General features: G+C 41.6%; 4 protein-coding genes and 2 long non-coding RNA genes across 9 annotated transcripts; 1 reads left to right on the top strand and 5 right to left on the bottom strand.

The window, feature by feature from the left end:
• Window positions 1-664: 664 nt before the first annotated feature.
• Window positions 665-6,588, bottom strand: LOC142887442 (transcription factor HES-4-like). 2 transcript variants are annotated; one of them, XR_012926541.1, is made up of 3 exons: window positions 6,452-6,588; window positions 5,229-6,340; window positions 665-1,226 (listed from the first exon to the last, which is right to left on the bottom strand). XR_012926541.1 is itself a non-coding variant. In XM_076025105.1 (2 exons), exons 1-2 carry the CDS (start codon window positions 6,575-6,577, stop codon window positions 6,011-6,013), a joined length of 456 nt encoding a protein of 151 aa, XP_075881220.1. In that variant the 5' UTR covers window positions 6,578-6,588; the 3' UTR covers window positions 4,794-6,010. The 2 variants fall into 2 exon arrangements, 1 of the variants encoding a protein (XP_075881220.1); XM_076025105.1 differs by lacking the exon at window positions 665-1,226 and having other exon boundaries at window positions 4,794-6,340.
• LOC142887441 (transcription factor HES-1-B-like) lies at window positions 1,377-16,023 on the bottom strand. Of its 3 annotated transcripts, XM_076025104.1 has the most exons (3): window positions 15,898-15,983; window positions 15,584-15,787; window positions 1,377-1,802 (listed from the first exon to the last, which is right to left on the bottom strand). In XM_076025104.1, exons 1-3 carry the CDS (start codon window positions 15,958-15,960, stop codon window positions 1,623-1,625), a joined length of 447 nt encoding a protein of 148 aa, XP_075881219.1. In that variant the 5' UTR covers window positions 15,961-15,983; the 3' UTR covers window positions 1,377-1,622. The 3 variants fall into 3 exon arrangements, with proteins under 3 accessions (XP_075881219.1, XP_075881216.1, XP_075881217.1); XM_076025101.1 differs by lacking the exons at window positions 15,584-15,787; window positions 15,898-15,983 and adding an exon at window positions 2,078-2,218 and having other exon boundaries at window positions 1,407-1,967; XM_076025102.1 differs by lacking the exon at window positions 1,377-1,802 and having other exon boundaries at window positions 15,295-15,787; window positions 15,898-16,023.
• Window positions 14,116-15,252, bottom strand: LOC142887443 (uncharacterized). The gene is made up of 2 exons (XR_012926542.1): window positions 14,414-15,252; window positions 14,116-14,346 (listed from the first exon to the last, which is right to left on the bottom strand). It is a non-coding gene; the product is annotated as an uncharacterized LOC142887443 (long non-coding RNA).
• Window positions 16,024-20,930: 4,907 nt separating the features above from the next.
• LOC142887440 (uncharacterized) lies at window positions 20,931-23,255 on the bottom strand. Its single transcript, XR_012926540.1, has 2 exons — window positions 23,130-23,255; window positions 20,931-22,799 (listed from the first exon to the last, which is right to left on the bottom strand). It is a non-coding gene; the product is annotated as an uncharacterized LOC142887440 (long non-coding RNA).
• A 22-nt stretch (window positions 23,256-23,277) lies between these two features.
• On the top strand, window positions 23,278-24,411 carry LOC142887439 (uncharacterized). Its single transcript, XM_076025100.1, has 2 exons — window positions 23,278-23,439; window positions 23,557-24,411. The coding sequence occupies exons 1-2, from the start codon at window positions 23,384-23,386 to the stop codon at window positions 23,789-23,791; spliced, it is 291 nt and encodes a 96-aa protein (XP_075881215.1). The 5' UTR covers window positions 23,278-23,383; the 3' UTR covers window positions 23,792-24,411.
• Window positions 24,412-25,869: 1,458 nt separating this feature from the next.
• Window positions 25,870-26,590, bottom strand: LOC142887061 (transcription factor HES-5-like). Its single transcript, XM_076024375.1, has 2 exons — window positions 26,450-26,590; window positions 25,870-26,339 (listed from the first exon to the last, which is right to left on the bottom strand). Exons 1-2 carry the CDS (start codon window positions 26,573-26,575, stop codon window positions 25,929-25,931), a joined length of 537 nt encoding a protein of 178 aa, XP_075880490.1. The 5' UTR covers window positions 26,576-26,590; the 3' UTR covers window positions 25,870-25,928.
• Between the last annotated feature and the right edge of the window lie 1,277 nt (window positions 26,591-27,867).

The raw sequence follows: 27,867 nt of genomic DNA, 5'->3' as shown, positions 1-27,867 counted from the left end.
ACAATGCACTGCAACATTTCTAACTGTGTGGGAACCAGCCAATGGTGTGCTTTCCCTCCAGATGGCTGGTGATGTCACACTGTGTTTCTGTGACAACATACATCCAGCATCTGTCACTCAAGTGTCTTTGTGCTCCATAGGCCATGGAGGGAGTCAGTGTGGGAAACAGTGCTCTGCACGTTCCTCACACTGACTGCAGGGAACGTTTCAAAGACTCTGCTGCATCTGGACACCTGCTGACTATTGTGTTGACTCAGTGTGTTGTGTTGGATGAAAAGGTAGAGTCCTGGAAGGCTCACCTCATTGGAAAAAATTCAAAATAAAAATTGAGAAATCAAAACAAGAAAAATAAAGGATGAAGTTTGCTGCATCTGGACAGCTGCTGATTGTTGGAACAGGGTCATCTGGAGAGACTCTGCTGGCTATGAATTTTAATTTAATGGTGGTATTAAATCATTAAAGATGTTTAAGATTAGAAAATGTAATAGGTAGTTTTTTTGTCAAGGAGTTAGGAATATGATCAATTATTCACTTTTATAATCGAGGGATCAAATACACATTTCTGTAGTTTAAAAAAAATGGAAATGCAATTGATTATATGTGATTGATATCCCTTTTAAAACCAATTCTATTTGCATCTGATTTACAAAGACAACACAACATATTTTAAGTTTGAGTGTTTATTCAGCAGGACTCATTGAGCCATATGAAGTGGAAAGAGCTCCAACTAGAGGTGATGATGCATCACAACAACAACTTGTACATTTCTACAAGACACTGTACTCAGACTGAGTAAAGGAAGAGACGTCTTTATAAAAGACACAACTTGGACAACATGTGAGGACACAATTCTCACTGTCCACTGAGGGTTTTCACTAAAGTAGCAAAACATTTGCACTTTGTGAACTAAAGAAAAAAAAAAAAACACAGATCACAACGATCTCAACAACCATTCATTTCTGTCATTGACAGAGTTAAAATAACTTGGTCACTATAAAGGTGACAGTGTGGCATCAAACAAACCTTTTACAATAAAAGAGTAAACACAGTGATATTAAAACAGACCATTAGTCAATAATCATGTCAACTGAAGACTAAATGTCAATTAAGGGACAAATAAAATGATGATTGATTATCAATCAGTAACAATTATCACCACTGCATTACAGTGACGATGAGCGTTGAAGAATAAAAGTGTCACAGGAAAACTATGACAAGAATCAAACCTTTAAAAAATAAAAGGATAAACATTTCGATCTGACACCAGATCAGTATGAAATAATCACACAGATTAAAATGTCCATAAAAAGGACAGTTAGAGTTTGTTGATCACAGCCATCAGTGAAGACAACAAACGTTAGAGGTCTAAAACTCCCTACACAGGAAGTACAGTGAGCTAGAATCATCACTGCTGATGCAGTCACATCTGCCTCATGCACCCAGCATGACAACATGTTGTCTTTGTCACTTCAACATGTTGTTGCTGTCGTTTCCTCAGGAAATGAAGAAAACACACAATGTTCAACCTTCTGCACAAGCAGAAGATCAAGTCCATCACATTTGAAACACTGCAGTACAGGAACGTCTGACCAATATGGTCATCTGAGCTGCTGTGTAGGCGTCTACCACGGCCTCCAGGGGTCGCTGCTGACACTCTTGTCTTTGATGCCGCTGCTCTGGACTGTGGAGCTCAGTGGAGAGGAGTCAGCCTGTGTCAGGTGGTGATCAGAGGAAGACTGCAGCTTCTCCAAGCTCTTCATCACTCTTGTGTTGTGCTGCTGCTGCTGCTGCTGCTGCTGCTGCTGCAGTCGTCTCAGGACGCAAACTGTCATCTCCAGGATTTCTGCTTTCTCCAACTTGGAGTCTGGCTGCTGCTGGAGGAACTCTGGACCCAGGAGAGACTTGAGCTGCTCGATGCTGCAGTTGATTCGCTCTCTGCGCAGCTTCTCCACCAGAGGCTTTCTGAGCTGCAGGAAGAAGAACAAAGTCATCAGTCACTGATTCAGGAGTTCAGCAGGAACACACACAAGCTGTCATCAGGCACATTAAAAAACATCATAATAGTTGTTGAATTTACCTTGTGGCTCAGAGTGAGGTGCTCCTGAGAGTTGGTCATGGCTGCAGTGATTGTAGGAGCCATGGCTGGATGTGTGTGCTGTAGAGTCTCTGTCTGGAGAGAGAATGTGGTCTCTGCTGGCTGCATCCCTCCTATTTATAGTCCCACATCTCCATATGAATGTGTGGGTCTTGGTGAGACTGGACTTTCTCACACTCTCAGCCAATCAGGGAGCTGCCACAGACAATGAGGGATGTGACACCCTAAACGCTCTTATTGCCTGGGGGACAATGGTTGGGTCTCAGGAGAACAGGTGGAGGACTGGGGGGGTGATGGAGGGAGACTCTCAGAGCTGTGTGTGGATCTGGGAAAGTGGTGACCCTGTAGAGAGAGCAGATCTACTGCCTGATGCTGGGATCAATGACTCTGACTGAGCACACGCTCGTCACACGTCACACACGTACAGAGGATGACTGGACACGTGTGAATTTTAAATTCAGCATTCAAAATGTTTGCACATTATATTTTTGGATAATTCTCTGTCCATTTCAATAAGTCAGAATTACTTTTAAAAGATGTATATTTTTAGATTTCACTCTGTTTTCTAAGTGTGAAAGCAAGACTTTGAAAAACATATAAGTTATCAGACAATAAAGTTGTCCAATAAAATGAAATCGTTTTGCATCCTTGAAAGAAGATGATAAAATTAAGAAATCCACTCTGTTCATTTTATCTCTTTAATCCAATGTCACTAAAACCAGTTCATTTTGTAACTTTTTGTTTACGGAGAGCAAATGTAAAACAAATGGATCAGTCAGGATTGTTTTTCTCTTGGTTTCTCAGTCTAGTATTTTTTTCCCTCAAAATTTTGCTGTCTGAGGCAAGACTTTTAGAACTTTATAAGTATTCAAGCGAGGCGACACACTGGGTCAACACAATAATCAGCAGCTGTCCAGATGCATCAGAGTCTTTGACACGTGCCCTGCAGTCAGTGTGAGGAACGTGGAGACCTGTTTCCCACACTGACTCCCTCCATGGTCCGTGGAGCACAAAGGCACTTTAGTGACAGATGCTGGCTGTGTGTTGTCACAGAAACACAGTGTGACATCACCAGCCATCTGGAGGGAACACACGCCATTGGCCGGTTCCCACAATTTGTGCAATTAGTGATTTCCTTGATCAATGTGGGTTTAAATTTTACTCAAGTGTTTAATCAACTTATTGTCTTATTTTTATAATCTCAGTTTGAGCCTCCCGTCATCAACTTGGCAAACACAATACTTTTTTTTTTTTTTTTTAACAGGATAAATGTTTTCAGTTCAACACTCTACTCTATGAGGGTGGGGATCTTCATGGGGGCAGCTGCTCCCCAAAGTGTGCCAAATCCCTTTGGGGAATTATTTGGCTGGTGGTGGGAGAGAGGCTCTCCAGAGCTTTCCCACACTCTGTCTAGTAGCAGAAGATCAGCACGTGTCACTCCGCAGAGTTCTGGATTTAATATACGACTGATGAAATTGTGTTGTCAAAAAAGGCTTATTTTTGACATGAGAAAACATCAGTGTAGTTCATTGTTGCAGACTTAGGAGGACTGACGGGGCAGAGTGTGTTGATCCCTTTCATTAGGCAGAGCCTTCATATAACAGTCACAAAGGCATGTCATCAGGTTAGAACAAAACTGGATTTGAGTGATGCAAAAATATGCGTAGCAGAGAAACTCGTGAGGCTTCTCGGAGAAGATGATTGGCCTCGTTGTTTTTGCGATTGTTTTTATTGAGCAAATTTATCGATTGTGCTTCGATACGACACACCAAAGCGCCACTGATGAAGAAAGAGAAAGAAGAGAAATTCAATAGATTATATAAATATATATGTTAACAATATAAAGTCTAAGCTGAATGTTTAAATTGGATTGAACATTTTTAAGTGAACATATTTTTTACACAACAATCAATAAAGTGCAGGATGGATTGCTTTTACAAATAAATTAAAGAAATAAAACTGAAAAGAATGAAAAGAACAAGCAATCCTGATTCATAGCCTACTCTACGCAAGCTACGCAGCCAGTACGCAGTTGTTGTGAATGGGTTGTGCAACGGTCGTGCCCGCAGCTACGTAGATTGCGGTCTTGAACGCAAACTCTATGGAAACAAAAACGTGAGTTTGAATCCAGAATAAATGTACATTCCAGACAACTCAGAAATACGGGACAAACCTCTTCCCGTATCGATCCAAAACGAGACGCACCATTTAAATATGGGACAGTTTGGTATTTTAGGGAATGGCTGGCAACTATAATTCAATGTGTGTCTGGACGAGGTGTGTGTGTGTGTGTGGGTGGGGGGCGGGGGGTGTACTTTTACCTCGCTATGACTGAAAAGTGTGGATTACTTCCAGTGGAATTTTCTGTTACATGTTATCTGAAATTCTGATAACTCAGTGACGAATAACATTTACTGATTGGTTATAATTGGTCAGTGATGAAATGCACCATTATAAATGAAGCTGATATTAACAGTTTTTTTTTTTTTTTAAATCAGGTTTGTTCGGTTTTGTTAGGTAAAGATAGAAGATAAAGGACAACAAATCCAAACATACATACAAACAAAATCTTGATTTAAAATTTTTGTTTATTCAGCATTACTTCATTCAACATGAAGTGAAAGAGCTCCAACTAGAGGTGATGATGCATCACAACAACAACTTGTACATTTCGACAAAACACTGTACTCAGACTGAGTAAAGGAAGAGACGTCTTTATAAAAGACACAACTTGGACAACATGTGAGGACACAATTCTCACTGTCCACTGAGGGTTTTCACTAAAGTAGCAAAACATTTGCACTTTGTGAAGTAAAACAATAAAACTGACCTGAAAACAGATCAGATTGTTCTCAACAACCAGTGAAATCAAATTGTCAGAGTTGAAATAACTTGGTCACTATAAAAGTGTGACAGTGTGACATCAAACAAACCTTTTACGGTAAAAGAATACACACAGTGATCTTAAAACAGACCATTAGTCAATAATCATGTCAACTGAAGACTAAATGTCCATTAAAGGACAAATAAAATGATGATTGATTATCAATCAGTAAATATTATCACCACTGCATGATGATGATGTACATTAAAGAATAAAAGTGCCACAGGAAAACTATGAGAGGAATCAAACCTTTCAAAATAAAAGGATAAACATTAGGATCTGACACCAGATCAGTTTGAAATAACAACAAAACAGATCGCAATGATCTCAACAACCAGTGAATTCTGTCATTGACAGAGTTAAAATAACTTGGTCACTATAAAGGTGACAGTGTGACATCAAACAAACCTTTTACAATAAAAGAGTAAACACAGTGATCTTAAAACAGATCATTAGTCAATAATCATGTCATTGAAGACTAAATGTCCATTAAAGGACAAATACAAATGAAGATTGATTATCAATCAGTAACAATTAACAACACTACATTATAGTAACAATGTGCGTTGAAGAATAAAAGTGTCACAGGAAAACTATGACAAGAATCAAACCTTTCAAAATAAAAGGAAGAACATTTTGATCTGACACCAGATCAGTATGAAATAATCACACAGATTAAAGTAAGGTCAGGTCCATTCTGACAAAATGTCCATAAAAAGGACAGTTAGAGTTTGTTGATCACAGCCATCAGTGAAGACAACAAACGTTAGAGGAGAAAAACTCCCAAAACAGGAAGTACAGTGAGCTAGAATCATCACTGCTGATGCAGTCACATCTGCCTCATGCACCCAGCATGACAACATGTTGTCTTGGTCACTTCAACATGTTGTTGCTGTCGTTTCCTCAGGAAATGAAGAAAACACACAATGTTCAACCTTCTGCACAAGCAGAAGATCAAGTCCATCACATTTGAAACACTGCAGTACAGGAACGTCTGACCAATATGGTCATCTGAGCTGCTGTGTAGGCGTCTACCACGGCCTCCAGGGGTCGCTGCTGACACTCTTGTCTTTGATGCCGCTGCTCTGGACTGTGGAGCTCAGTGGAGAGAAGTCAGCCTGTGTCAGGTGGTGATCAGAGGAAGACTGCAGCTTCTCCAAGCTCTTCATCGCTCTTGTGCTGTGCTGCTGCTGCTGCTGCAGTCGTCTCAGGACGCAAACTGTCATCTCCAGGATTTCTGCTTTCTCCAACTTGGAGTCTGGCTGCTGCTGGAGGAACTCTGGACCCAGGAGAGACTTGAGCTGCTCGATGCTGCTGTTGATTCGCTCTCTGCGCAGCTTCTCCACCAGTGGCTTTCTGAGCTGCAGGAAGAAGAACAAAGTCATCAGTCACTGATTCAGGAGTTCAGCAGGAACACACAAAAGCCATCATCAGACACATTAAAAAAAAGTCACAATGGTTGTTGAATTTACCTTGTGGCTCAGAGTGAGGTGCTCCTGAGAGTTGGTCATGGCTGCAGTGATTGTAGGAGCCATGGCTGGATGTGTGTGCTGTAGAGTCTCTGTCTGGAGAGAGAATGTGATCTCTGCTGGCTGCATCCCTCCTATTTATAGTCCCACATCTCCATATGAATGTGTGGGTCTTGGTGAGACTGGACTTTCTCACACTCTCAGCCAATCAGGGAGATGCCGCAGACAATGAGGGATGTGACACCCTAAACGCTCTTATTGCCTGGGGGACAATGGTTGGGTCTCGGGGGAACAGGTGGAGGACTGGGGGGGGTGATGGAGGGAGACTCTCAGAGCTGTGTGTGGATCTGGGAAAGTGGTGACCCTGTAGAGAGAGCAGATCTGCTGCCTGATGCTGGGATCAATGACTCTGACTGAGCACACGCTGGTCACACACGTGGAGAGGATGAATGGAAGCATAGAATAGATTTTTGGACGAAGTTTAAAATGTTAAACAAAAACTTTAAACTTTAAAACTTAATAAATCTTTAATCAGGTGTAATTCAAAAACAGTTTATTTAGTACTTTTTGTAACAGAGAGCAATTATCAAATTAATAAAAAGTTCAGCCTTTTTTTTATTTTTATTTCTCTTTTTTTTTTCAAAGAAGCAAGACTTTCCGAACTCTAGAAGTTTCCAGCCAGCACAACACATTGAGTCAACACAATAATCAGCAGCTGTCCAGATGCAGCAGAGTCTTTGACACGTGCCCTGCAGTCAGTGTGAGGAACGTGGAGACCTGTTTCCCACACTGACTCCCTCCATGGTCAATGGAGCACAAAGGCACTCCAGTGACAGATGCTGGATGTGTGGTGTGTGTGACATCACCAGCCATCTGGAGGGAAAGTACGCCATTGGCTGATTCTCACACTTTGCACAATTTGAAATTTTAAACCAAAAGAAGAGCTTAAAAGTCAAAATAGTGAATCATATGAAATTTTGAGATTTCAATTCTCAGTATGAAATTCCAGATATGATCATGTCTTAGCAGTGACCTCTAACAGAATCAATATATCAGATCCACACTTGAGGGTGGGGGTCTTCCTGGGGGGCAGCTGTTTCCTGAAGTGTGCCAAATCCCTTTGGGGAATTATTTGGCTGCTGGTGGGAGGGATGGGACTGGATCTAAAGTGTGTTCTCCAGAGCTTTCCCACACTCCGTCTAGCAGCACCACATCAGCGTGTGTCGCTTGTAGTCAAATTCATGTGAGATCCAACAGAGTCGATGGTGAGGGCACAAAGCGTTCAAATAAATAAGATGAAATCGAGACATTTGAGTTGCAAGCATTGGAGACTCAGAGGCATTCATAATAAAAATGCTGCTTGACAGTGAGAACCTCCAAGTGATGAAGAACAGTGCCATTAAACTTTAGCATTTGCAGATTGTCTTGTAAATGTGTGACTCAGTAGGAGGGAAATAATGTAAAGGCTTAGAAATTCAGCAAGACTCGAATCACACAATGCATGTTTTTCTTCTGTAATTGTATTAATGGTTTACTCCAAAACATTGAAAGTGTCCCACTCTTGCCCGAGGCCAGTGACTGTTGCTAATGAGATGCACAATAAGACACACTTCTATTGTTGCAGCGGTGAAAGGACAGAGTGTGGGAAACCAGAGGAAAGTCCCTCACAGAGACCTGAGGGACAATAGATCCAGACCTCTGACCTGAAGACTCAGCTTCACAGGGAGACTGGCTGAAACTCAAATTCCTTCAAATGTACCTAAATATGTCATAGGCTTTAAAAGTGAAGTTTTTTCAATGCCAATCAAAAAATGTTAGTGAGAATGGAGAGAGAATAGTAGGACACTTAAACAAATCTGTACATGCAACCACATAACCAGATATCGTGATGGTACATATGACCAAATGATAATTTTTCATTTCAATCACCAGACCAATTAGCCCTCAACTTTATTCACCCCTGTCACACTTTAGACCAAATGCTGCTCAGTGTTTCACCACTAAATGAGCCAGTGCAATGATGAAAAAACTGAAGACATTTTGCTTGGGTTCCCACGTCAATATTTTTCATAGTGATTCTCAACATCAATAACTACTCCACGTCAGCAAATCTATTCTACATGTTTAGGCACATTTTCATTCCATCATTTCAATGTCAAATGTGAACGTGGATCAAGATATTCAATGTAAGAATGGAGATAATCACAACATTTCACAATGTAACAAACAACAACAAAAAATCAAGCATTCAAATACTGGTTGTAATGACTGTGTGTCATTGCGGAACAATAAAAGTGACCTACCATGATACCGGTAACTCATCATTTTGAATAGTATTGATTTAAAAAGTATTGATTGAATGTTAAATTGTGTCTCCTATTTAATGTGAATTCAATGTTGTGTTTAATGAAAGTGTACACAATTAATGCTTGTTGAAAATTTAAAATTTTCACACCCTCCAAAACCGGCCAATGGGGTGCGTTCCCTCCAGATGGCTGGTGATGTCACACTGTCTTTCTGTGACCACACACTGCCAGCATCTGTCACTGAAGTGCCTTTGTGCTCCATGGAGGGAGTCAGTGTGGGAAATCGAGCTCTATGTGTTCCTCACACTGACTGCAGGGCACGTGTCAAAGACTCTGCTGCATCTGGACACCTGCTGAATATTGTGTTGACTCAATGTGTTGTGTTGCCTGGAAACTTCTAGAGTTCTGATTAATTCTTTGAGTGAAATATTTTTGCATTCATGAAAAATGATTTAAAAAAAAAAAAAAAAAGTGAACTCACTCTGTTGATAACAATAATGCAATAACACAAAAGTCACAATAATCAGCAGTTGTCCGAAGCCCTGTAGTCTTTGACACGCGCCTGTGTGAGGAGCACGTAGAGCTGTTTCCCACACCGACCCCTTCAATGCTCAATGGAGCCAAAAGACACTTCAGCGGCAGATGCTGTCTGTGTGTTGTCATAGAAACAAAGTGTGACATCATCTGGAGGGAAAGTGTGTCACTGGCTGATTCGGAGGGTGTGAGGAATTTTACATTTCAGCAACAAGTCTTGTGTGGAGATTCATCACATTATTTAACATAGAATACACATGTAATGTAAAAATAAAATAAACATTAAATACTTGAGTCATAATGATTTGTTGTTGTCTCCTCTTTGTCAATCCATATCCTGTGAAATTATCATTTATCATAACTGATAAATGATAATTTAATATGATAATATGATAATATGATAATTTAATATCACTGTGATTGTTCAGGCTCACAGTCATTACAACCAATTTTTTAATGCCAGATTTTGTGTTTTCGCAAAATGCACAAAAGTTCACAAAGTGCTACAAACAACTTTTAGTTTAGTTTGAAGGTATTTCGGATACTGCAGCCAGTCTCCCTGTGAAGCTGAGTCTTCAGGTCAGAGGTCTGGATCTATTGTCCCTCAGGTCTCTGTGAGGGACTTTCCTCTGGTTTCCCACACTCTGTCCTTTCACCGCTGCAACAATAGAAGTGTGTCTTATTGTGCATCTCATTAGCAACAGTCACTGGCCTCGGGCAAGACTGTGACACTTTCAATGTTTTGGAGTAAACCATTAATACAATTACAGAAGAAAAACATGCATTGTGTGATTCGAGTCTGGCTGAATTTCTAAGCCTTTACATTATTTCCCTCCTACTGAGTCACACATTTACAAGACAATCTGCAAATGCTAAAGTTTAATGGCACTGTTCTTCATCACTTGGAGGTTCTCACTGTCAAGCAGCATTTTTATTATGAATGCCTCTGAGTCTCCAATGCTTGCAACTCAAATGTCTCGATTTCATCTTATTTATTTGAACGCTTTGTGCCCTCACCATCGACTCTGTTGGATCTCACATGAATTTGACTACAAGCGACACACGCTGATGTGGTGCTGCTAGACGGAGTGTGGGAAAGCTCTGGAGAACACACTTTAGATCCAGTCCCATCCCTCCCACCAGCAGCCAAATAATTCCCCAAAGGGATTTGGCACACTTCAGGAAACAGCTGCCCCCCAGGAAGACCCCCACCCTCAAGTGTGGATCTGATATATTGATTCTGTTAGAGGTCACTGCTAAGACATGATCATATCTGGAATTTCATACTGAGAATTGAAATCTCAAAATTTCATATGATTCACTATTTTGACTTTTAAGCTCTTCTTTTGGTTTAAAATTTCAAATTGTGCAAAGTGTGAGAATCAGCCAATGGGGAGCTTTCCCTCCAGATGGCTGGTGATGTCACACACACCACACATCCAGCATCTGTCACTGGAGTGCCTTTGTGCTCCATTGACCATGGAGGGAGTCAGTGTGGGAAACAGGTCTCCACGTTCCTCACACTGACTGCAGGGCACGTGTCAAAGACTCTGCTGCATCTGGACAGCTGCTGATTATTATGTTGACCCAGTGTGTTGTGTTGGCTGGAAACTTCTAGAGTTTTGAAAGTCTTGCTTCAGACAGCAAATTTTTTGAAAAGAATATGTGAATTTATGAATGAATGAATGAACGAACGAACGAATTAATAATGATAATAATAATAATAATAATAATAATAATAATAATAATAGAACAATCCTGATTTTTTTTCTGTTCTCTCTTATTAATACCACTAAATTAACTGGTTCGAATGACTGATTTAATCAACAAATTGGACTTCTCACATCAATAAGCTTCATGGATTAAAAAAAAGTTTTTATCTAACATATTAAACTTTGTCAGAAGTTTTTTTTCTATGTTTCCATTCAGCCTCGCCACGTGTGTGACGTGACGAGCGTGTGCTCAGCCAGAGTCATTGATCCCAGCATCAGGCAGCAGATCTGCTCTTTCAACATAACAGGGTCACCACTTTCCCAGATCTACACACAGCTCTGAAGGTCTCCCTCCATCACCCCCCCAGTCCTCCACCTGTTCCCCCGAGACCCAACCATTGTCCCGCAGGCGATAAGTGCGTTTAGGGTGTCACATCCCTCATTGTCCATGGTCCTGCTCCCTGATTGGCTGAGAGTGTGAGAAAGTCCAGTCTCACCAAGACCCACACATTCATATGGAGATGTGGGACTATAAATAGGAGGGATGCAGCCAGCAGAGATCACATTCTCTCTCCAGACAGAGACTCTACAGCACACACATCCAGCCATGGCTCCTACAATCACTGCAGCCATGACCAACTCTCAGGAGCACCTCACTCTGAGCCACAAGGTAAATTCAACAACCATTATGATGTTTTTTAATGTGCCTGATGACAGCTTGTGTGTGTTCCTGTTGAACTCCTGAATCAGTGACTGATGACTTTGTTCTTCTTCCTGCAGCTCAGAAAGCCTCTGGTGGAGAAGCTGCGCAGAGAGCGAATCAACAGCAGCATCGAGCAGCTCAAGTCTCTCCTGGGTCCAGAGTTCCTCCAGCAGCAGCCAGACTCCAAGCTGGAGAAAGCAGACATCCTGGAGATGACAGTTTGCGTCCTGAGACGACTGCAGCAGCAGCAGCAGCAGCAGCAGCAGCAGCAGCAGCAGCACAACACAAGAGTGATGAAGAGCTTGGAGAAGCTGCAGTCTTCCTCTGATCACCACCTGACACAGGCTGAATTCTCTCCACTGAGCTCCACAGTCCAGAGCAGCGGCATCAAAGACAAGAGTGTCAGCAGCGACCCCTGGAGGCCGTGGTAGACGCCTACACAGCAGCTCAGATGACCATATTGGTCAGACGTTCCTGGACTGCAGTGTTTCAAATGTGATGGACTTGATCTTCTGCTTGTGCAGAAGGTTGAACATTGTGTGTTTTCTTCATTTCCTGAGGAAACGACAGCAACAACATGTTGAAGTGACCAAGACAACATGTTGTCATGCTGGTTGCATGAGGCAGATGTGACTGCATCAGCAGTGGTGATTCTAGCTCACTGTACTTCCTGTTTTGGGAGTTTTTGACCTCTAACGTTTGTTGTCTTCACTGATGGCTGTGATCAACAAACTCTAACTGTCCTTTTTATGGACATTTTGTCAGAAGGTACCTGACCTTACTTTAATCTGTTTGATTATTTCATACTGATCTGGTGTCAGATCCTAATGTTTTTCCTTTTATTTTGAAAGGTTTAATTCTTGTCATAGTTTTCCTGTGACACTTTTATTCATTAATGTACATCATCATCATGCAGTGGTGATATTTGTTACTGATTGATAATCAATCATCATTTTATTTGTCCTTTAATGGACATTTAGTCTTCAATGACATGATTATTGACTAATGGTCTGTTTTAAGATCACTGTGTTTACTCTTTTATTATAAAAGGTTTGTTTGATGTCACACTGTCACACTTTTGTAGTGACCAAGTTATTTTAACTCTGTCAGTGACAGAAATGAATGGTTGTTGAGATCGTTGTGATCTGTGTTTTTTTTTTTTCTTTACTTCACAAAGTGCAAATGTTTTGCTACTTTAGTGAAAACCCTCAGTGGACAGTGAGAATTGTGTCCTCACATGTTGTCCACGTTGTGTCTTTTATAAAGACGTCTCTTCCTTTACTCAGTCTGAGTACAGTGTCTTGTAGAAATGTACAAGTTGTTGTTGTGATGCATCATCGCCTCTAGTTGGAGCTCTCTCACTTCACTTGGCTCAATGAGTCCTGCTAAATAAACAGAAATGAATAATCAAAGTATTGTGTAACTGTCCTTTTATTAATTTACAGAAGAGAAAGTTTTTAACATCATACCAACTAACATCAATTTTGTTTTACTCATTAATGCTTGGGATCGTTCCAGTAATGAGCTACGCAATCACATTTGGATTTTGTCAAAATTTAACAAAAAATTTTCATCGATCAATATCAACCTTAATTTAAGAAAAAAAAATAACAACAGACAAAAAAAAACACATCAGATTCAGTTGATATTGAGATGCACAATGAGACACAGTTCTATTGCATAAGTATGACCAACCAGAGTAAACTCCCTCACAGAGACCTGAGGGACAATAGATCCAGACCTCTGACCTGAAGACCCAGAGCTTTATGAGCACTCTTGTCTCAATGGGCATCAAACCACCTATAATTTATTTTAATACTTTTTTCAATGACATTAACACTGTGAGGGATAATATCTGCATATGCACAATAACACATGAGAAGCATAATAGAAACTGACAATTTTTTTTCCAGTCATTCTTTTCATTAGAAGTGTCTCAGTGCCTCAGTAATCGAGCCCTGTTTCTCGTCATCGTCAGCTGATCACCTCACAGTATTTCAACTCCTCATGGGGACTCCAGGAATATTCTTGTGATGTTTCTCCTGTTCTAGAAACTTGCAATGCCAATGTGTGACAGTTCGTCCAGTGCCTCGCCAGTCATTTGAGTTGCTTCACCAGCATTCTTCTGGTTTTCCCAACCACCAGAAGTGAAACAAGATGAGGATTTGGCTCCACAACTGGCTGATTATGTCACACTTTGACTGGCAAGCCTTTGTGCATCTTGATTTACTGAATCCAAATTTTAACTTTTAACATAACATTTTGGTATTTAGCATTTAGTATAAGTATTTACAAAAATATACTTGCTATTTCTCAAATATAGTGATTTATTTTGTAACGTTAACAAGTGTAAACACAATGATCACAGTGAAATTAGGCACTTAAGAAGGACACACTATAAGGCACACACTATTTGAATTTTAAGCTTTGTTTAATCAGCAGAGCTGCAACTAGAGGTGATGATGCATCACAACAACAACTTGTACATTTCTACAAGACACTGTACTCAGACTGAGTAAAGGAAGAGACGTCTTTATAAAAGACACAACGTGGACAACATGTGAGGACACAATTCTCACTGTCCACTGAGGGTTTTCACTAAAGTAGCAAAACATTTGCATTTTGTGAAGTAAAACAATAAAACTGACCTGAAAACAGATCACATTGTTCTCAACAACCAGTGAAATCAAACTGTAAGAGTTAAAATAACTTGGTCACTACAAAAGTGTGACAGTGTGACATCAAAGAAACCTTTTACAATAAAAGAATACACACAGTGATCTTAAAACAGATCATTTGTCAATAATCACATCAAGTGAAGAGACGTCCATGAAGACTAAATGTCCATTAAAGGACAAATAAAATGATGATTGATTATCAATCAGTAAAAATTATCACCACTGCATGATGATGATGTACATTGAAGAATAAAAGTGTCACAGGAAAGTTATGACAGGAATCAAACCTTTCAAAATAAAAGGATAAACATTTCGATCCGACACCAGATCAGTTTGAAATAACAACAAAACAGATCGCAATGATCTCAACTACCAGTGAATTCTGTCATTGACAGAGTTAAAATAACTTGGTCACTATAAAGGTGACAGTGTGACATCAAACAAACCTTTTACAATAAAAGAGTAAACACAGTGATCTTAAAACAGACCATTAGTCAATAATCATGTCAACTGAAGACTAAATGTCCATTAAAGGACAAATAAAATGAAGATTGATTATCAATCAGTAACAATTATCACCACTGCTTTACAGTGACGATGAGCGTTGAGGAATTAAAGTGTCACAGGAAAACTATGACAAGAATCAAACCTTTCAAAATAAAAGGATAAACATTTCGATCTGACACCAGATCAGTATGAAATAATCACACAGATTAAAGTAAGGTCAGGTCCATTCTGACAAAATGTCCATAAAAAGGACAGTTAGAGTTTCTTGATCACAGCCATCAATGAAGACAACAAACGTTAGAGGTCAAAAACTCCCAAAACAGGAAGTACAGTGAGCTAGAATCATCACTGCTGATGCAGTCACATCTGCAGCAGCATGACAACATGTTGTCTTTGTCACTTCAACATGTTATTGCTTTCGTTTCCTCAGGAAACGAAGAAAACACACAATGTTCAACCTTCTGCACAAGCAGAAGATCAAGTCCATCACATTTGAAACACTGCAGTCCAGGAACGTCTGACCAATATGGTCATCTGAGCTGCTGTGTAGGCGTCTACCACGGCCTCCAGGGGTCGCTGCTGACACTCTTGTCTTTGATGCCGCTACTCTGGACTGTGAAGCTCAGTGGAGAGAAGTCAGCCTGTGTCAGGTGGTGATCAGAGGAAGACTGCAGCTTCTCCAAGCTCTTCATCACTCTTGTGCTGTGCTGCTGCTGCTGCTGCTGCTGCTGCTGCTGCAGTCGTCTCAGGACGCAAACTGTCATCTCCAGGATTTCTGCTTTCTCCAGCTTGGAGTCTGGCTGCTGCTGGAGGAACTCTGGACCCAGGAGAGACTTGAGCTGCTCGATGCTGCTGTTGATTCGCTCTCTGCGCAGCTTCTCCACCAGAGGTTTTCTGAGCTGCAGGAAGAAGAACAAAGTCATCAGTCACTGATTCAGGAGTTCAGCAGGAACACACACAAGCTGTCATCAGGCACATTAAAAAACATCATAATAGTTGTTGAATTTACCTTGTGGCTCAGAGTGAGGTGCTCCTGAGAGTTGGTCATGGCTACAGTGATTGTAGGAGCCATGGCTGGATGTGTGTGCTGTAGAGTCTCTGTCTGGAGAGAGAATGTGATCTCTGCTGGCTGCATCCCTCCTATTTATAGTCCCACATCTCCATATGAATGTGTGGGTCTTGGTGAGACTGGACTTTCTCACACTCTCAGCCAATCAGGGAGCTGCCGCAGACAATGAGGGATGTAGCACCCTTAACACACTTATTGCCTGGGGGACAATGGTTGGGTCTCGGGGGAACAGGTGGAGGACTGGGGGGGTGATGGAGGGAGACTCTCAGAGCTGTGTGTGGATCTGGGAAAGTGGTGACCCTGTAGAGAGAGCAGATCTGCTGCCTGATGCTGGGATCAATGACTCTGACTGAGCACACGCTTGTCACACCGTCACACACATCCACAGGATGACTGGGCATATAGAACTTTAGACTGAGTTTAATATGATTAATCAAATTCTTTTTAAGACCATGAAAAAATATAAATGTGATGAATCCACTTTGTTTATTAAATTTGTTTTATCAAATGTCATTAAAACTATTCATTGACTATTTTGAGAGAGCAGTAATGAAATAAATTATTAATTCAGGATTTTTTTTTTTATTTCTCGATTCTCATATTCTTTTCCAAAATGTTGCCATCTGAAGCAAGACTTTCCGAACATTAGAAGTTTCCAGCCAGCACAACACATTGAGTCAACACAATAATCAGCAGCTGTCCAGATGCAGCAGAGTCTTTGACACGTGCCCTGCAGTCAGTGTGAGGAACGTGGAGACCTGTTTCCCACACTGACTCCCTCCATGGTCAATGGAGCACAAAGGCACTCCAGTGACAGATGCTGGATGTGTGGTGTGTGTGACATCACCAGCCATCTGGAGGGAAAGCTCCCCATTGGCTGATTCTCACACTTTGCACAATTTGAAATTTTAAACCAAAAGAAGAGCTTAAAAGTCAAAATAGTGAATCATATGAAATTTTGAGATTTCAATTCTCAGTATGAAATTCCAGATATGATCATGTCTTAGCAGTGACCTCTAACAGAATCAATATATCAGATCCACACTTGAGGGTGGGGGTCTTCCTGGGGGGCAGCTGTTTCCTGAAGTGTGCCAAATCCCTTTGGGGAATTATTTGGCTGCTGGTGGGAGGGATGTGACTGGATCTAAAGTGTGTTCTCCAGAGCTTTCCCACACTCCGTCTAGCAGCACCACATCAGCGTGTGTCGCTTGTAGTCAAATTCATGTGAGATCCAACAGAGTCGATGGTGAGGGCACAAAGCGTTCAAATAAATAAGATGAAATCGAGACATTTGAGTTGCAAGCATTGGAGACTCAGAGGCATTCATAATAAAAATGCTGCTTGACAGTGAGAACCCCCAAGTGATGAAGAACAGTGCCATTAAACTTTAGCATTTGCAGATTGTCTTGTAAATGTGTGACTCAGCAGGAGGGAAATAATGTAAAGGCTTAGAAATTCAGCAAGACTCGAATCACACAATGCATGTTTTTCTTCTGTAATTGTATTAATGGTTTACTCCAAAACATTGAAAGTGTCCCACTCTTGCCCGAGGCCAGTGATTGTTGCTAATGAGATGCACAATAAGACACACTTCTATTGTTGCAGCGGTGAAAGGACAGAGTGTGGGAAACCAGAGGAAAGTCCCTCACAGAGACCTGAGGGACAATAGATCCAGACCTCTGACCTGAAGACTCAGCTTCACAGGGAGACTGGCTGAAACTCAAATTCCTTCAAATGTAACTGTGATTGTTTTGAACACTTTAAAAGGGAACTTTTAAGAAAACCAAAGTATCTTGCTGAAATGGATAAATTTGGACATTCAAAATCATCTAGACCTTTCAGACAACATGGTAGAACATGCAACCATCTGATTATTATCGTTTGAGTTAACAGACCAATGAACTCTCAACTTTATTCTCCCCAGTCATCAAAAAACACTCCACCAAATGCTGCTCAGCGTTAAACTGGCAAATTACCTCGAACGAATTTGAACAGATTGAATAAATGTTGCTGTTTTATCCTCTACAATTTTAATGTTTTTCATATTAATTATTAATATACACAATAACTCCATGCCATTAAATCTATTATCCATGTTTTTTGTATACATCATTAGACACATTTTTATTGCAATATAAGAATGTTAACAATCACGACATTTTACACTGTAATAAATGACAATAAAAATGATGCATTCAAATATTGGTTGTAATGACTGAGTCATTAATAATTATAGTGACCTATTATATTAACCAATAACTTCTCTGAATATGGATTTACACAAACGCTGTGACAAACAAATCATTATGACTCAAGTGTTTTTTGTTTTTTTGTTTGTTTTTGTTTACATTGAATGCGGATTCTATGTTAAACTATGTGTTAAAACTTTGCACAATAGTTGTCGGTGAAAATTTGAATTTTTCACACCCTCCGTATCAGCCAATGGGGAGCTTTCCCTCCAGATCACTGGTGATGTCACACACCACACGTCCAGCATCTGTCACTGGAGTGCCTTTGTGCCCCATAGACCATTGAGGGAGTCAGTGTGGGAAACAGAGCTCTTCACGTTCCTCACACAAACTGCAGGGCACGTGTCAAAGACTCTGCTGCATCTGGACAGGTGTATGAACGTTGTGTTGACCCAATGTATTGCATCAAATGAAAAATTAAGTTCTAAAAGTTTCTCCAGCTTAGTCAGCAAAATTTTGGAAAGATAATATCGGATTGAGAAATCAATGAGAAAATAATGAATTTTCTTTTTGTTTGTTTTGTTTGGATTACTCTATCAGGATAATATGAAATCAAACGATTTAATGACAACTGATTGAACATGTTTCATGAACATATTGGATTTTTTACGTTCCTCAAACACTTTCATGTATAACAAAGACTTGTTTTGAAGTTTTAAACTCAGTCTGAAACTTTTATACTGGTTTCCATTCATCCTCTCCCCATGTGTGACGCTGTGACGAGCGTGTGCTCAGTCAGAGTCATTGATCCCAGCATCAGGCAGCAGATCTGCTCTCTCTACAGGGTCACCACTTTCCCAGATCCACACACAGCTCTGAGGGTCTCCCTCCATCACCCCCCCAGTCCTCCACCTGTTCCCCCGAGACCCAACCATTGTCCCCCAGGCAATAAGAGCGTTTAGGGTGTCGCATTCCTCATTGTCTGAGGCAGAGCTCCCTGATTGGCTGAGAGTGTGAGAAAGTCCAGTCTCACCAAGACCCACACATTCATATGGAGATGTGGGACTATAAATAGGAGGGATGCAGCCAGCAGAGATCACATTCTCTCTCCAGACAGAGACTCTACAGCACACACATCCAGCCATGGCTCCTACAATCACTGCAGCCATGACCAACTCTCAGGAGCACCTCACTCTGAGCCACAAGGTAAATTCAACAACCATTATGATGTTTTTTAATGTGCCTGATGACAGCTTGTGTGTGTTCCTGTTGAACTCCTGAATCAGTGACTGATGACTTTGTTCTTCTTCCTGCAGCTCAGAAAGCCTCTGGTGGAGAAGCTGCGCAGAGAGCGAATCAACAGCAGCATCGAGCAGCTCAAGTCTCTCCTGGGTCCAGAGTTCCTCCAGCAGCAGCCAGACTCCAAGCTGGAGAAAGCAGAAATCCTGGAGATGACAGTTTGCGTCCTGAGACGACTGCAGCAGCAGCAGCAGCAGCAGCAGCAGCAGCAGCAGCAGCAGCAGCACAGCACAAGAGTGATGAAGAGCTTGGAGAAGCTGCAGTCTTCCTCTGATCACCACCTGACACAGGCTGACTTCTCTCCACTGAGCTCCACAGTCCAGAGCAGCGGCATCAAAGACAAGAGTGTCAGCAGCGACCCCTGGAGGCCGTGGTAGACGCCTACACAGCAGCTCAGATGACCATATTGGTCAGACGTTCCTGGACTGCAGTGTTTCAAATGTGATGGACTTGATCTTCTGCTTGTGCAGAAGGTTGAACATTGTGTGTTTTCTTCATTTCCTGAGGAAACGAAAGCAACAACATGTTGAAGTGACAAAGACAACATGTTGTCATGCTGGTTGCATGAGGCAGATGTGACTGCATCAGCAGTGATGATTCTAGCTCACTGTACTTCCTGTTTTGGGAGTTTTTGACCTCTAACGTTTGTTGTCTTCACTGATGGCTGTGATCAACAAACTCTAACTGTCCTTTTTATGGACATTTTGTCAGAATGGACCTGACCTTACTTTAATCTGTGTGATTATTTCATACTGATCTGGTGTCAGATCAAAATGTTCTTCCTTTTATTTTGAAAGGTTTGATTCCTCTCATAGTTTTCCTGTGACACTTTAATTCTTCAACGCACATTGTTACTATAATGTAGTGTTGTTAATTGTTACTGATTGATAATCAATCATCATTTTATTTGTCCTTTAATGGACATTTAGTCTTCAATGACATGATTATTGACTAATGGTCTGTTTTAAGATCACTGTGTTTACTCTTTTATTGTAAAAGGTTTGTTTGATGCCACACTGTCACCTTTATAGTGACCAAGTTATTTTAACTCTGTCAGTGACAGAAATGAATGGTTGTTGAGATCGTTGTGATCTGTGTTTTTTTTTTTTTTCTTTACTTCACAAAGTGCAAATGTTTTGCTACTTTAGTGAAAACCCTCAGTGGACAGTGAGATTTGTGTCCTCACATGTTGTCCAAGTTGTGTCTTTTATAAAGACGTCTCTTCCTTTACTCAGTCTGAGTACAGTGTCTTGTTGAAACGTACAAGTTGTTGTGATGCATCATCTCACTTCATGTGGCTCAATTGAGTCCTGCTGAATAAACATAAACTATAAATCCAAATCTTTTCTTCTTCCGTCATTTGAATTGTTCATGGTCATAAACGATTTTACATTTGTTCGTGGTCTAATTTTAATTTGAAAGGTTTCTATAAGTGTTTGATTGAGACACCGTAGGAACTCTGGAAACACATTATGAGCCAGAACATGCCTTGAAACATGTCTTTAATTCCCTTCCATTCAGTGATACCAACATCGGGTAATTAAGTAGCATGAATGAACACAAGACTTGTTTGACAATCCTAACAACCATTTTGGGCCGTTTTGTCACACAATGTATTAGAGAAATGGAATCATCAGTCTTAAATTCTAATACAAATAGACGTATAGTTTAGCATATTTAGCACGCCAACAGCACTAGAATGCTTAAAAATGTTATGATGAAAGTAATAAGTTGGGGTGGTGCAATTAAGAAACTCATAAGTTAAAGGTGGCAGCATAGTATGTTACAGTACATCACCCAGATTGTACCTTTATGGTTTAAGATTCAAAGTGTCTCCCTGTCAACATCACCGGGGGCAGCCAGTGGCGTTCTTTCCCTCCAGATGGTCGATTGATGTTGCTCTTTGGCTGAAACACGCCCACCGCCAATGGCAGAGGCAACATTTAGTGCTTCTGTTGTTCACCGACCAGTGATTGACAGTGTGGGAAACTCGGAGCAGCTCCACACCCACACAGACAGCAGGGCACAAGTCATGACAGGAAACCAGAGGACTGACACCTTGCCGTGTCTTGCTAGCTGAAAACTAAGCTAACTCCACTGCTACGGACATGATTGGATAGAAAATAATTGTCTGATATAACACGTTTAGAAAAAGTTTATTAAACTAGATTTTGGCAGTTGGTGTTTTACTGTGATGGTGATCTGATCGGACTTGATGGGCAAAGCTCTCTGCATACATCAAGTTTTGCCAGCTGGTTGGCAAACATCAGCTTCTCCTGTGATGGGAACATTGTGAAAGGTCATGTGACTGGCATAATGTGTGACTTAAAATGTGCAAGCATGCCGTCCACATCTCAAGCTGTCAGTGTGAATAAGGCCATCAGGGCTTCAGTTTCATGGTCATTTAACCTGCATTGATTTCTGGTTGGTATTTCCATCAGTGGTTTAAGTTGAGCTGAGCTTTGAGCAACACCAACGAATGGATTCATGAATGGAGGGAAATATAGTTGCTGCATACACTGTCTAGAGGAAGAGAAAAATTACCAACACAGTGTGATGTCACAATCCACTCTTATTTTGATCATATTCGTTGATCTGTATACAATAAAACATCTATTTCTTGACCTTTTATCACATATTAGTGCATTGATATTTGTGCATCTTTTAAATACCAGGGTGAGAGCGGCACTTAAAAGACATTTCATTATTTCTGGTATTTATTTTTTATTACATGCTTTGTCCTGAAGCTTCCTTTACTTATGATGTCTTCAGTCGATGCAAAATGATGAAAATCTAATTAATAAATCCGAAATATGAAGACATTCACAGTTTCTTTTCAGAGCTTTTCAGAGCAATTTTGAAATTTTATTACAGCACCATTCAGATGAAGTGGCTCAATAACGTTTCCCTGCCATGTGTGTCTTGTCAGCCTTTACTTATTATTTCGATGATCCTTTAACTGACTCCTTATCCCTATCAGTGAGAAAGATCTCGGCATTCCCCTCCTCTGCCCTCCAGGTGGGTCCACCTCCCATCTGCCCACGTGTCGGTCTGCAGTGTGTGTGTTTGTGTGTGTTTGTGTGTGTGTATGTGTGTGTGTGTATGGCAGCAGCTCAGGTTTCACAGCAGCCCCTCCTCTGGGCTCCCTCGGCTCCCCGCACACGGCTGGACGTGCCCTGGTCACACGCCCTCCCTTGCCTCCGCCGGGCTGGGAGCCGCAGCGACACACGGCTTCCCACACTTGAGTATGCGCCGCACACAATGGAAGTGTGTCTGCTCTCACAAAGCCTGCGGACCGTTCTCAGGCCAGATCCTCTTCACAGAGCCGCCATCTGCTCTGCCTCTAACCCTCAGCTGGGAAACACACAGTCAGGATAGAGGAAAACCTGCTTAAGATTATTTTTTTAACATTATAAAAAGTAAATTTTAAAAAAAAAGTTGCGTAAGTTTTATTAACTAAGGCTTTTTCAATTTTTAAGTTAAAAAAAAAAATCGAAAGATGAGGCACTCAAAGTAAAAAAAAAAAAAGAAAAAAAAAAGGAAATTTTACAGCACATGAATCAACCAAGGGGGTTTAGAAAGGGTCGGTACAAATTTTGTTGTTTAATTTTTCGGCATTTGTCGAGATCAAGAGTAGGAATAAGTTTGCCGTGTACACCTCAGGAAAAGCATTTTCCCACTGACCTTGCTAATCTGTGGCAGACAGATGAAGCATCCCACCTGTTCTCCATGACAGGCATTAAATTAAGCCCATTGTCCCGAGCTGGGAGTCTCCTGATTGGCCGAGAGGGAACGAGGGAGCACGGCGAGCTTTATAAATGCTGGGGTGCCGGGACTCCCGTGTCAACTCAGACATCCTCTGAAGGCCTGACAAGCAGCTGCAGCAGCAGACGAAGAAGAAGAAGAAACTTCCACACCACAAGAAGCTAAATCCAGCCATGGCACCATACTCAGACCTCGATCTGCAGGACAGCGTGAAGGAGGAGCTCTTCAGGTGAGAAGATGGAGCCCAAACTGCCGATTAGACGATAAAAAAAACTAATTTGAGTTCCTCAGAATGTACACAGGGAAACACATATCTGACCTCTGATGCGGTTTTGCTCTTCTACAGGTGTAAACTTCACATGCTGGAGAAGAAGTGCTGCACCGGGGTGGAGAAGCTGAAGGCCCTGATCGCAGAACACCTGCAGAACGGCCTCCCCGTTGCCGAGATCCTGGAGAAGACAAAGTCCCTGCTCACCCTGCGCAGAGCCCTGCTGACGCACAGCGGTTACTCCAAGTATTCCCGGGACATCCTGCGCCTGTTTCCGGAGGCGGAGGACGACGTGGCTCCGCTGTGCTGCTGACCCTGGCGGCGAATATAGACTCTCAAGGACACTCAAAGCCACATGTCAATGACGGAGCTTTGACTTGGTCTGCTTGTAAAGGAGGAATTTCAAGAAGATCAACGGAACGCTCACGCGGTGTGATTTTTTTTAATGCCACAGGATGGAGAGAGAGCTGGATCCAGCGGAGAAGACGAGGAGGAACGATGTAGTGCTGCTATTTTACGAGATGTTTCAGTCTCACGCTCACAGGTCTTTTCAGAGTGCGAATGTGGTCTCTGAGCCACAGCGGGGGGAAAAGGCTGCTGAGGTTTAAATATTTTGGAAATGTTCAGACATTTCACGCGGTGAAATTGGCCTTTTTCTGAGGCCAAGCTGAGCACCTTTTCTATTTTAGTGTGTTTTGCCGTTTTGTCTTAATGCCTTGTTTCAGGGCTGTCTTATTTTATAAAGCCCCACCTTTCTTCTGAAAAGGGATTTGTTCTTGCCTTGTGTATGCCATGTATGCATGTTTCTTTGAATTATTCGCCATTTCTTAATTTGTATTCATCCAAAGTGGATTGTGCTTCTGTCTGAATGTTTTACGATTCAGAGATGTCAAGAGAAAGAAAATGAATAAATATGCCTGAGATTCAACAGAGCTTTTGTGTCATCGCACTTAATTTGATTGACATGCTTGGAAATCCATTGCCGTTGCTGAAATTGTTGGAATTCTTTTAAATTTTAGGCTTATTTATGAGCAGAACGCAGACATCCACCAACACAAAGTCTAGTTGGTGACGTGTTACAAATGAAATTTGGAAAAACTAGAAATTAATAGAATTGAAAAGTATAATAGTCCATGAACATGATGGTTTAAATAGATGCACACGCTCTTAGTATGACATTTACTGGATCAAACATGATGACCTTTGCTTTGAACCAAGTCTGCGTGATGCTGATCCTATAGCTTTCAATTGACATAACTTAAAATTCAAAGACCTGCCTTTGGAAGTGTGGTGGTGGCCACAGGTCATCACAAAAGATGAGAGAAGGCGAGTGAAAAAAGGAAGTTGTTTCTTATAACATAACTGATTAAATTAAAGAAAACAACCATGGGATGTGGAAGTCAGCAGTATGAGTAATGTAAATGTGGGTAAATTGTGTGTGTGTGTGTGTGTGTGTCACATTAACACCATGAAAAATGTTAACGATAATTGTTTTTGACATGCATAATCTCTATTTCACTCTTGTGAAAAGTACTTCTTCTTCAAGAAGATGACATCACAGACACCGATAAGGTGTGTTTTTGGATGTGATGTGTGACATGGCTCATCATCGATCAAATGTCTGATGTTCATTTTAAAACAAATAATCAAACTACAAGCAAGAGTCCCTTCACTACGATTTAAAGCAGTGGTTCTCAATCTTTCTCTGTCACGCCCCACCTTGGAGGAAGAAAATTTTTCAGAAGCCCCAAATTTTGACGTGGCTGTGTCTTGAGGAATCCTGATGAACCTGCAAGTGGCCCCATGTCTCTAGGACAAAGTTGACTTTTGACCCCATAGACTTGCATGGCATTAGAGAAAGAAAGAAATATTCAGCCGCCAGTTATTTACATTTCTGCAGTGTTAACTATTGTTCTGGAGCCCTACTGAGTGACAAACAAGCTGGAGCTTAATTTCCCCCAATTAGCAAGACAACGGGACAAGTGTATTGTTGTTTTTTGTGATTGTTTTAATGCGCATCACTTGGCTTGAAGAGATACATTCACAACAGGACTTTTACCTTCACTGAAGGTATGAGTGCTCTCACTCACAGAGTTACAAAGCAGCACTTTTGTCTTGGAGTTTCCCTAAAAATCAAAATGAATGAAGACATCATAGGAAAAACACGTGAGAGGGACTCTCATACAGAATATGTGAATATCACAAAGCTAAAAAATGTTTAACATTCGTTTTTTAACAATATCTCTCGAATGGAGAACATGTCATTGTCAATACAGGAACATTCCCACAGGGAATAAAATGATCCGAATCATCATCAGGAATAAGTCACATGGAGGTACACAGTACTCAGAAACCAACAAACACAGCCTTTACCAAAGGCAAATCGCGTTACTGTGGCGAAATCTAAGACGGAACAACCCAGCATCACTTGTGTGCCAGTCCAGCAGTCTCTACCACGGCCTCCAGGGGGCGCTGCTGATGGACGCGCTCTTGTCTTTGATCGCGGAGCTCAGTGGAGAGAAGCCAGTCTGTGTCATGTTCACATCAGAGGAAGACTGCCGCTTGCAGAGGTTCTTCATCACACTTCTGTGGTGCTGTATCTTCACTTGCTCACTGGACAGGAAGTGCTCCACCTCCTGGACGCACCTGGAGTAGCCCCGGCTGGCAGCCGCTGAATCGACAGCCTGACGCTGCTGCTGCAATCGTCTCAGGATGCAAACTGCCATCTCCAGGATGTCTGCTTTCTCCAACTTGGAGTCTGGCTGCTGCTGGAGGAACTCTGGACCCAGGAGAGACTTGAGCTGCTCGATGCTGCTGTTGATTCGCTCTCTGCGCAGCTTCTCCACCAGAGGCTTTCTGAGCTGCAGGAAGAAGAACAAAGTCATCAGTCACTGATTCAGGAGTTCAACAGGAACACACACAAGCTGTCATCAGGCACATTAAAAAACATCATAATGGTTGTTGAATTTACCTTGTGGCTCAGAGTGAGGTGCTCCTGAGAGTTGGTCATGGCTGCAGTGATTGTAGGAGCCATGGCTGGATGTGTGTGCTGTAGAGTCTCTGTCTGGAGAGAGAATGTGATCTCTGCTGGCTGCATCCCTCCTATTTATAGTCCCACATCTCCATATGAATGTGTGGGTCTTGGTGTGGCTGGACTTTCTCACACTCTCAGCCAATCGGGGCGCAGCGCTGCAGACAATGAGGGATGCGACACCCTAAACGCTCTTATTGCCTGGGGGACAATGGTTGGGTCTCGGGGGAACAGGTGGAGGACTGGGGGGGTGATGGAGGGAGACTCTCAGAGCTGTGTGTGGATCTGGGAAAGTGGTGACCCTGTAGAGAGAGCAGATCTGCTGCCTGATGCTGGGATCAATGACTCTGACTGAGCACACGCTCGTCACACACGTGGGAGGCAGATCATTTGTTTTTTTTGCAAAACATTGAAGTGGTCAAAAATGCAACGTTTTAATATAATACAATGTCCGACGTAGGCCGAGTTTGGTTCTTGGGCGTCTGGTCGTGCAGCAATACGATCCAATGAGTTTCAGCTCATCTTTATTAGATTAATCCCCATAATATCACTGCACGCAACAGACATCATCATCTTTATACCAGATTAACGGTATAATCCATCACAGGTTTAACGCGGCTGATATTTAACCTCTTTATTAAGCAAATGGCGAGTTCTGATCAAGTTTTTTCGCAACCGCGATCCCTTAAATTCCTGGAGCGACTGCAGGAGAACTAGAACCTGATCCGGCTCAGAAAATGACCCCCTCTCACGCTGACCGTCAAAAATACACTGCGTGGAATGCGTCAGAACCATTAGAATGCAAAGGAGGGAGACTGAATGAAATAAGGCTGTGAATGTTCCATTAATCCTTGGCATGTCTGCATTCCTTAAAGAGGCTGGACAAAAAAGCCCAGTGATGACAGGAATGTCCATTCAGGGGCAGGAGACACAAAGCCTCTGATCTGACTCCATAATTAATGTGATGTGCAACCAGACACACTTCTTTTGTTCCTGCGGCCGGTGAATGGACGGAGTGTGGGAACGCAGGGAGCGCTCACTCACAGAGCCCCAGTGGGACAATGAAGGCAGAGGAGACAAAGCTGCCTGGGGCTCGAGTAAGACAGGGAGGGGTCTTCACGGCTGAATTTAAAATGGCGTTTCTCACTTACTACACATGACAGGCTGTATATTTCAAAGAAGATACTTTTATGACACTTTTTTTTTGCATTTACATTTAAACTTGTAGTAAGTGTTTGATTTTATTTACAGAATATTTCCAAAATCCTGTCTACATTCACAGTTTTGGAAATAATAAATATTGCAAATATTTACGTTAAAACAAACTAAGTAAATTATATAGGTAACTAAGCAATAAT

This window comes from Nelusetta ayraudi, unplaced genomic scaffold, assembly GCF_046127955.1.
Source record: "Nelusetta ayraudi isolate G7.1 ecotype Tasmania unplaced genomic scaffold, CSIRO-AGI_Nayr_v1 ptg000017l, whole genome shotgun sequence".
Taxonomy (NCBI): domain Eukaryota; kingdom Metazoa; phylum Chordata; class Actinopteri; order Tetraodontiformes; family Monacanthidae; genus Nelusetta; species Nelusetta ayraudi.
This window is presented reverse-complemented; position numbering and strand designations above follow the sequence as displayed.

Coding starts and splice junctions, on each gene's coding strand:
- LOC142887439 (XM_076025100.1), top strand. CDS start 23,384: ATGGCACCATACTCAGACCTCGATCTGCAGGACAGCGTGAAGGAGGAG. Junction 23,440..23,556: donor GTGAAGGAGGAGCTCTTCAG/GTGAGAAGATGG, acceptor GCTCTTCTACAG/GTGTAAACTTCACATGCTGG.
- LOC142887441 (XM_076025102.1), bottom strand. CDS start 16,023: ATGCAGCCAGCAGAGATCACATTCTCTCTCCAGACAGAGACTCTACAG. Junction 15,788..15,897: donor ACCTCACTCTGAGCCACAAG/GTAAATTCAACA, acceptor TTCTTCCTGCAG/CTCAGAAAACCTCTGGTGGA.
- LOC142887442 (XM_076025105.1), bottom strand. CDS start 6,577: ATGCAGCCAGCAGAGATCACATTCTCTCTCCAGACAGAGACTCTACAG. Junction 6,341..6,451: donor ACCTCACTCTGAGCCACAAG/GTAAATTCAACA, acceptor TTCTTCCTGCAG/CTCAGAAAGCCACTGGTGGA.
- LOC142887061 (XM_076024375.1), bottom strand. CDS start 26,575: ATGCAGCCAGCAGAGATCACATTCTCTCTCCAGACAGAGACTCTACAG. Junction 26,340..26,449: donor ACCTCACTCTGAGCCACAAG/GTAAATTCAACA, acceptor TTCTTCCTGCAG/CTCAGAAAGCCTCTGGTGGA.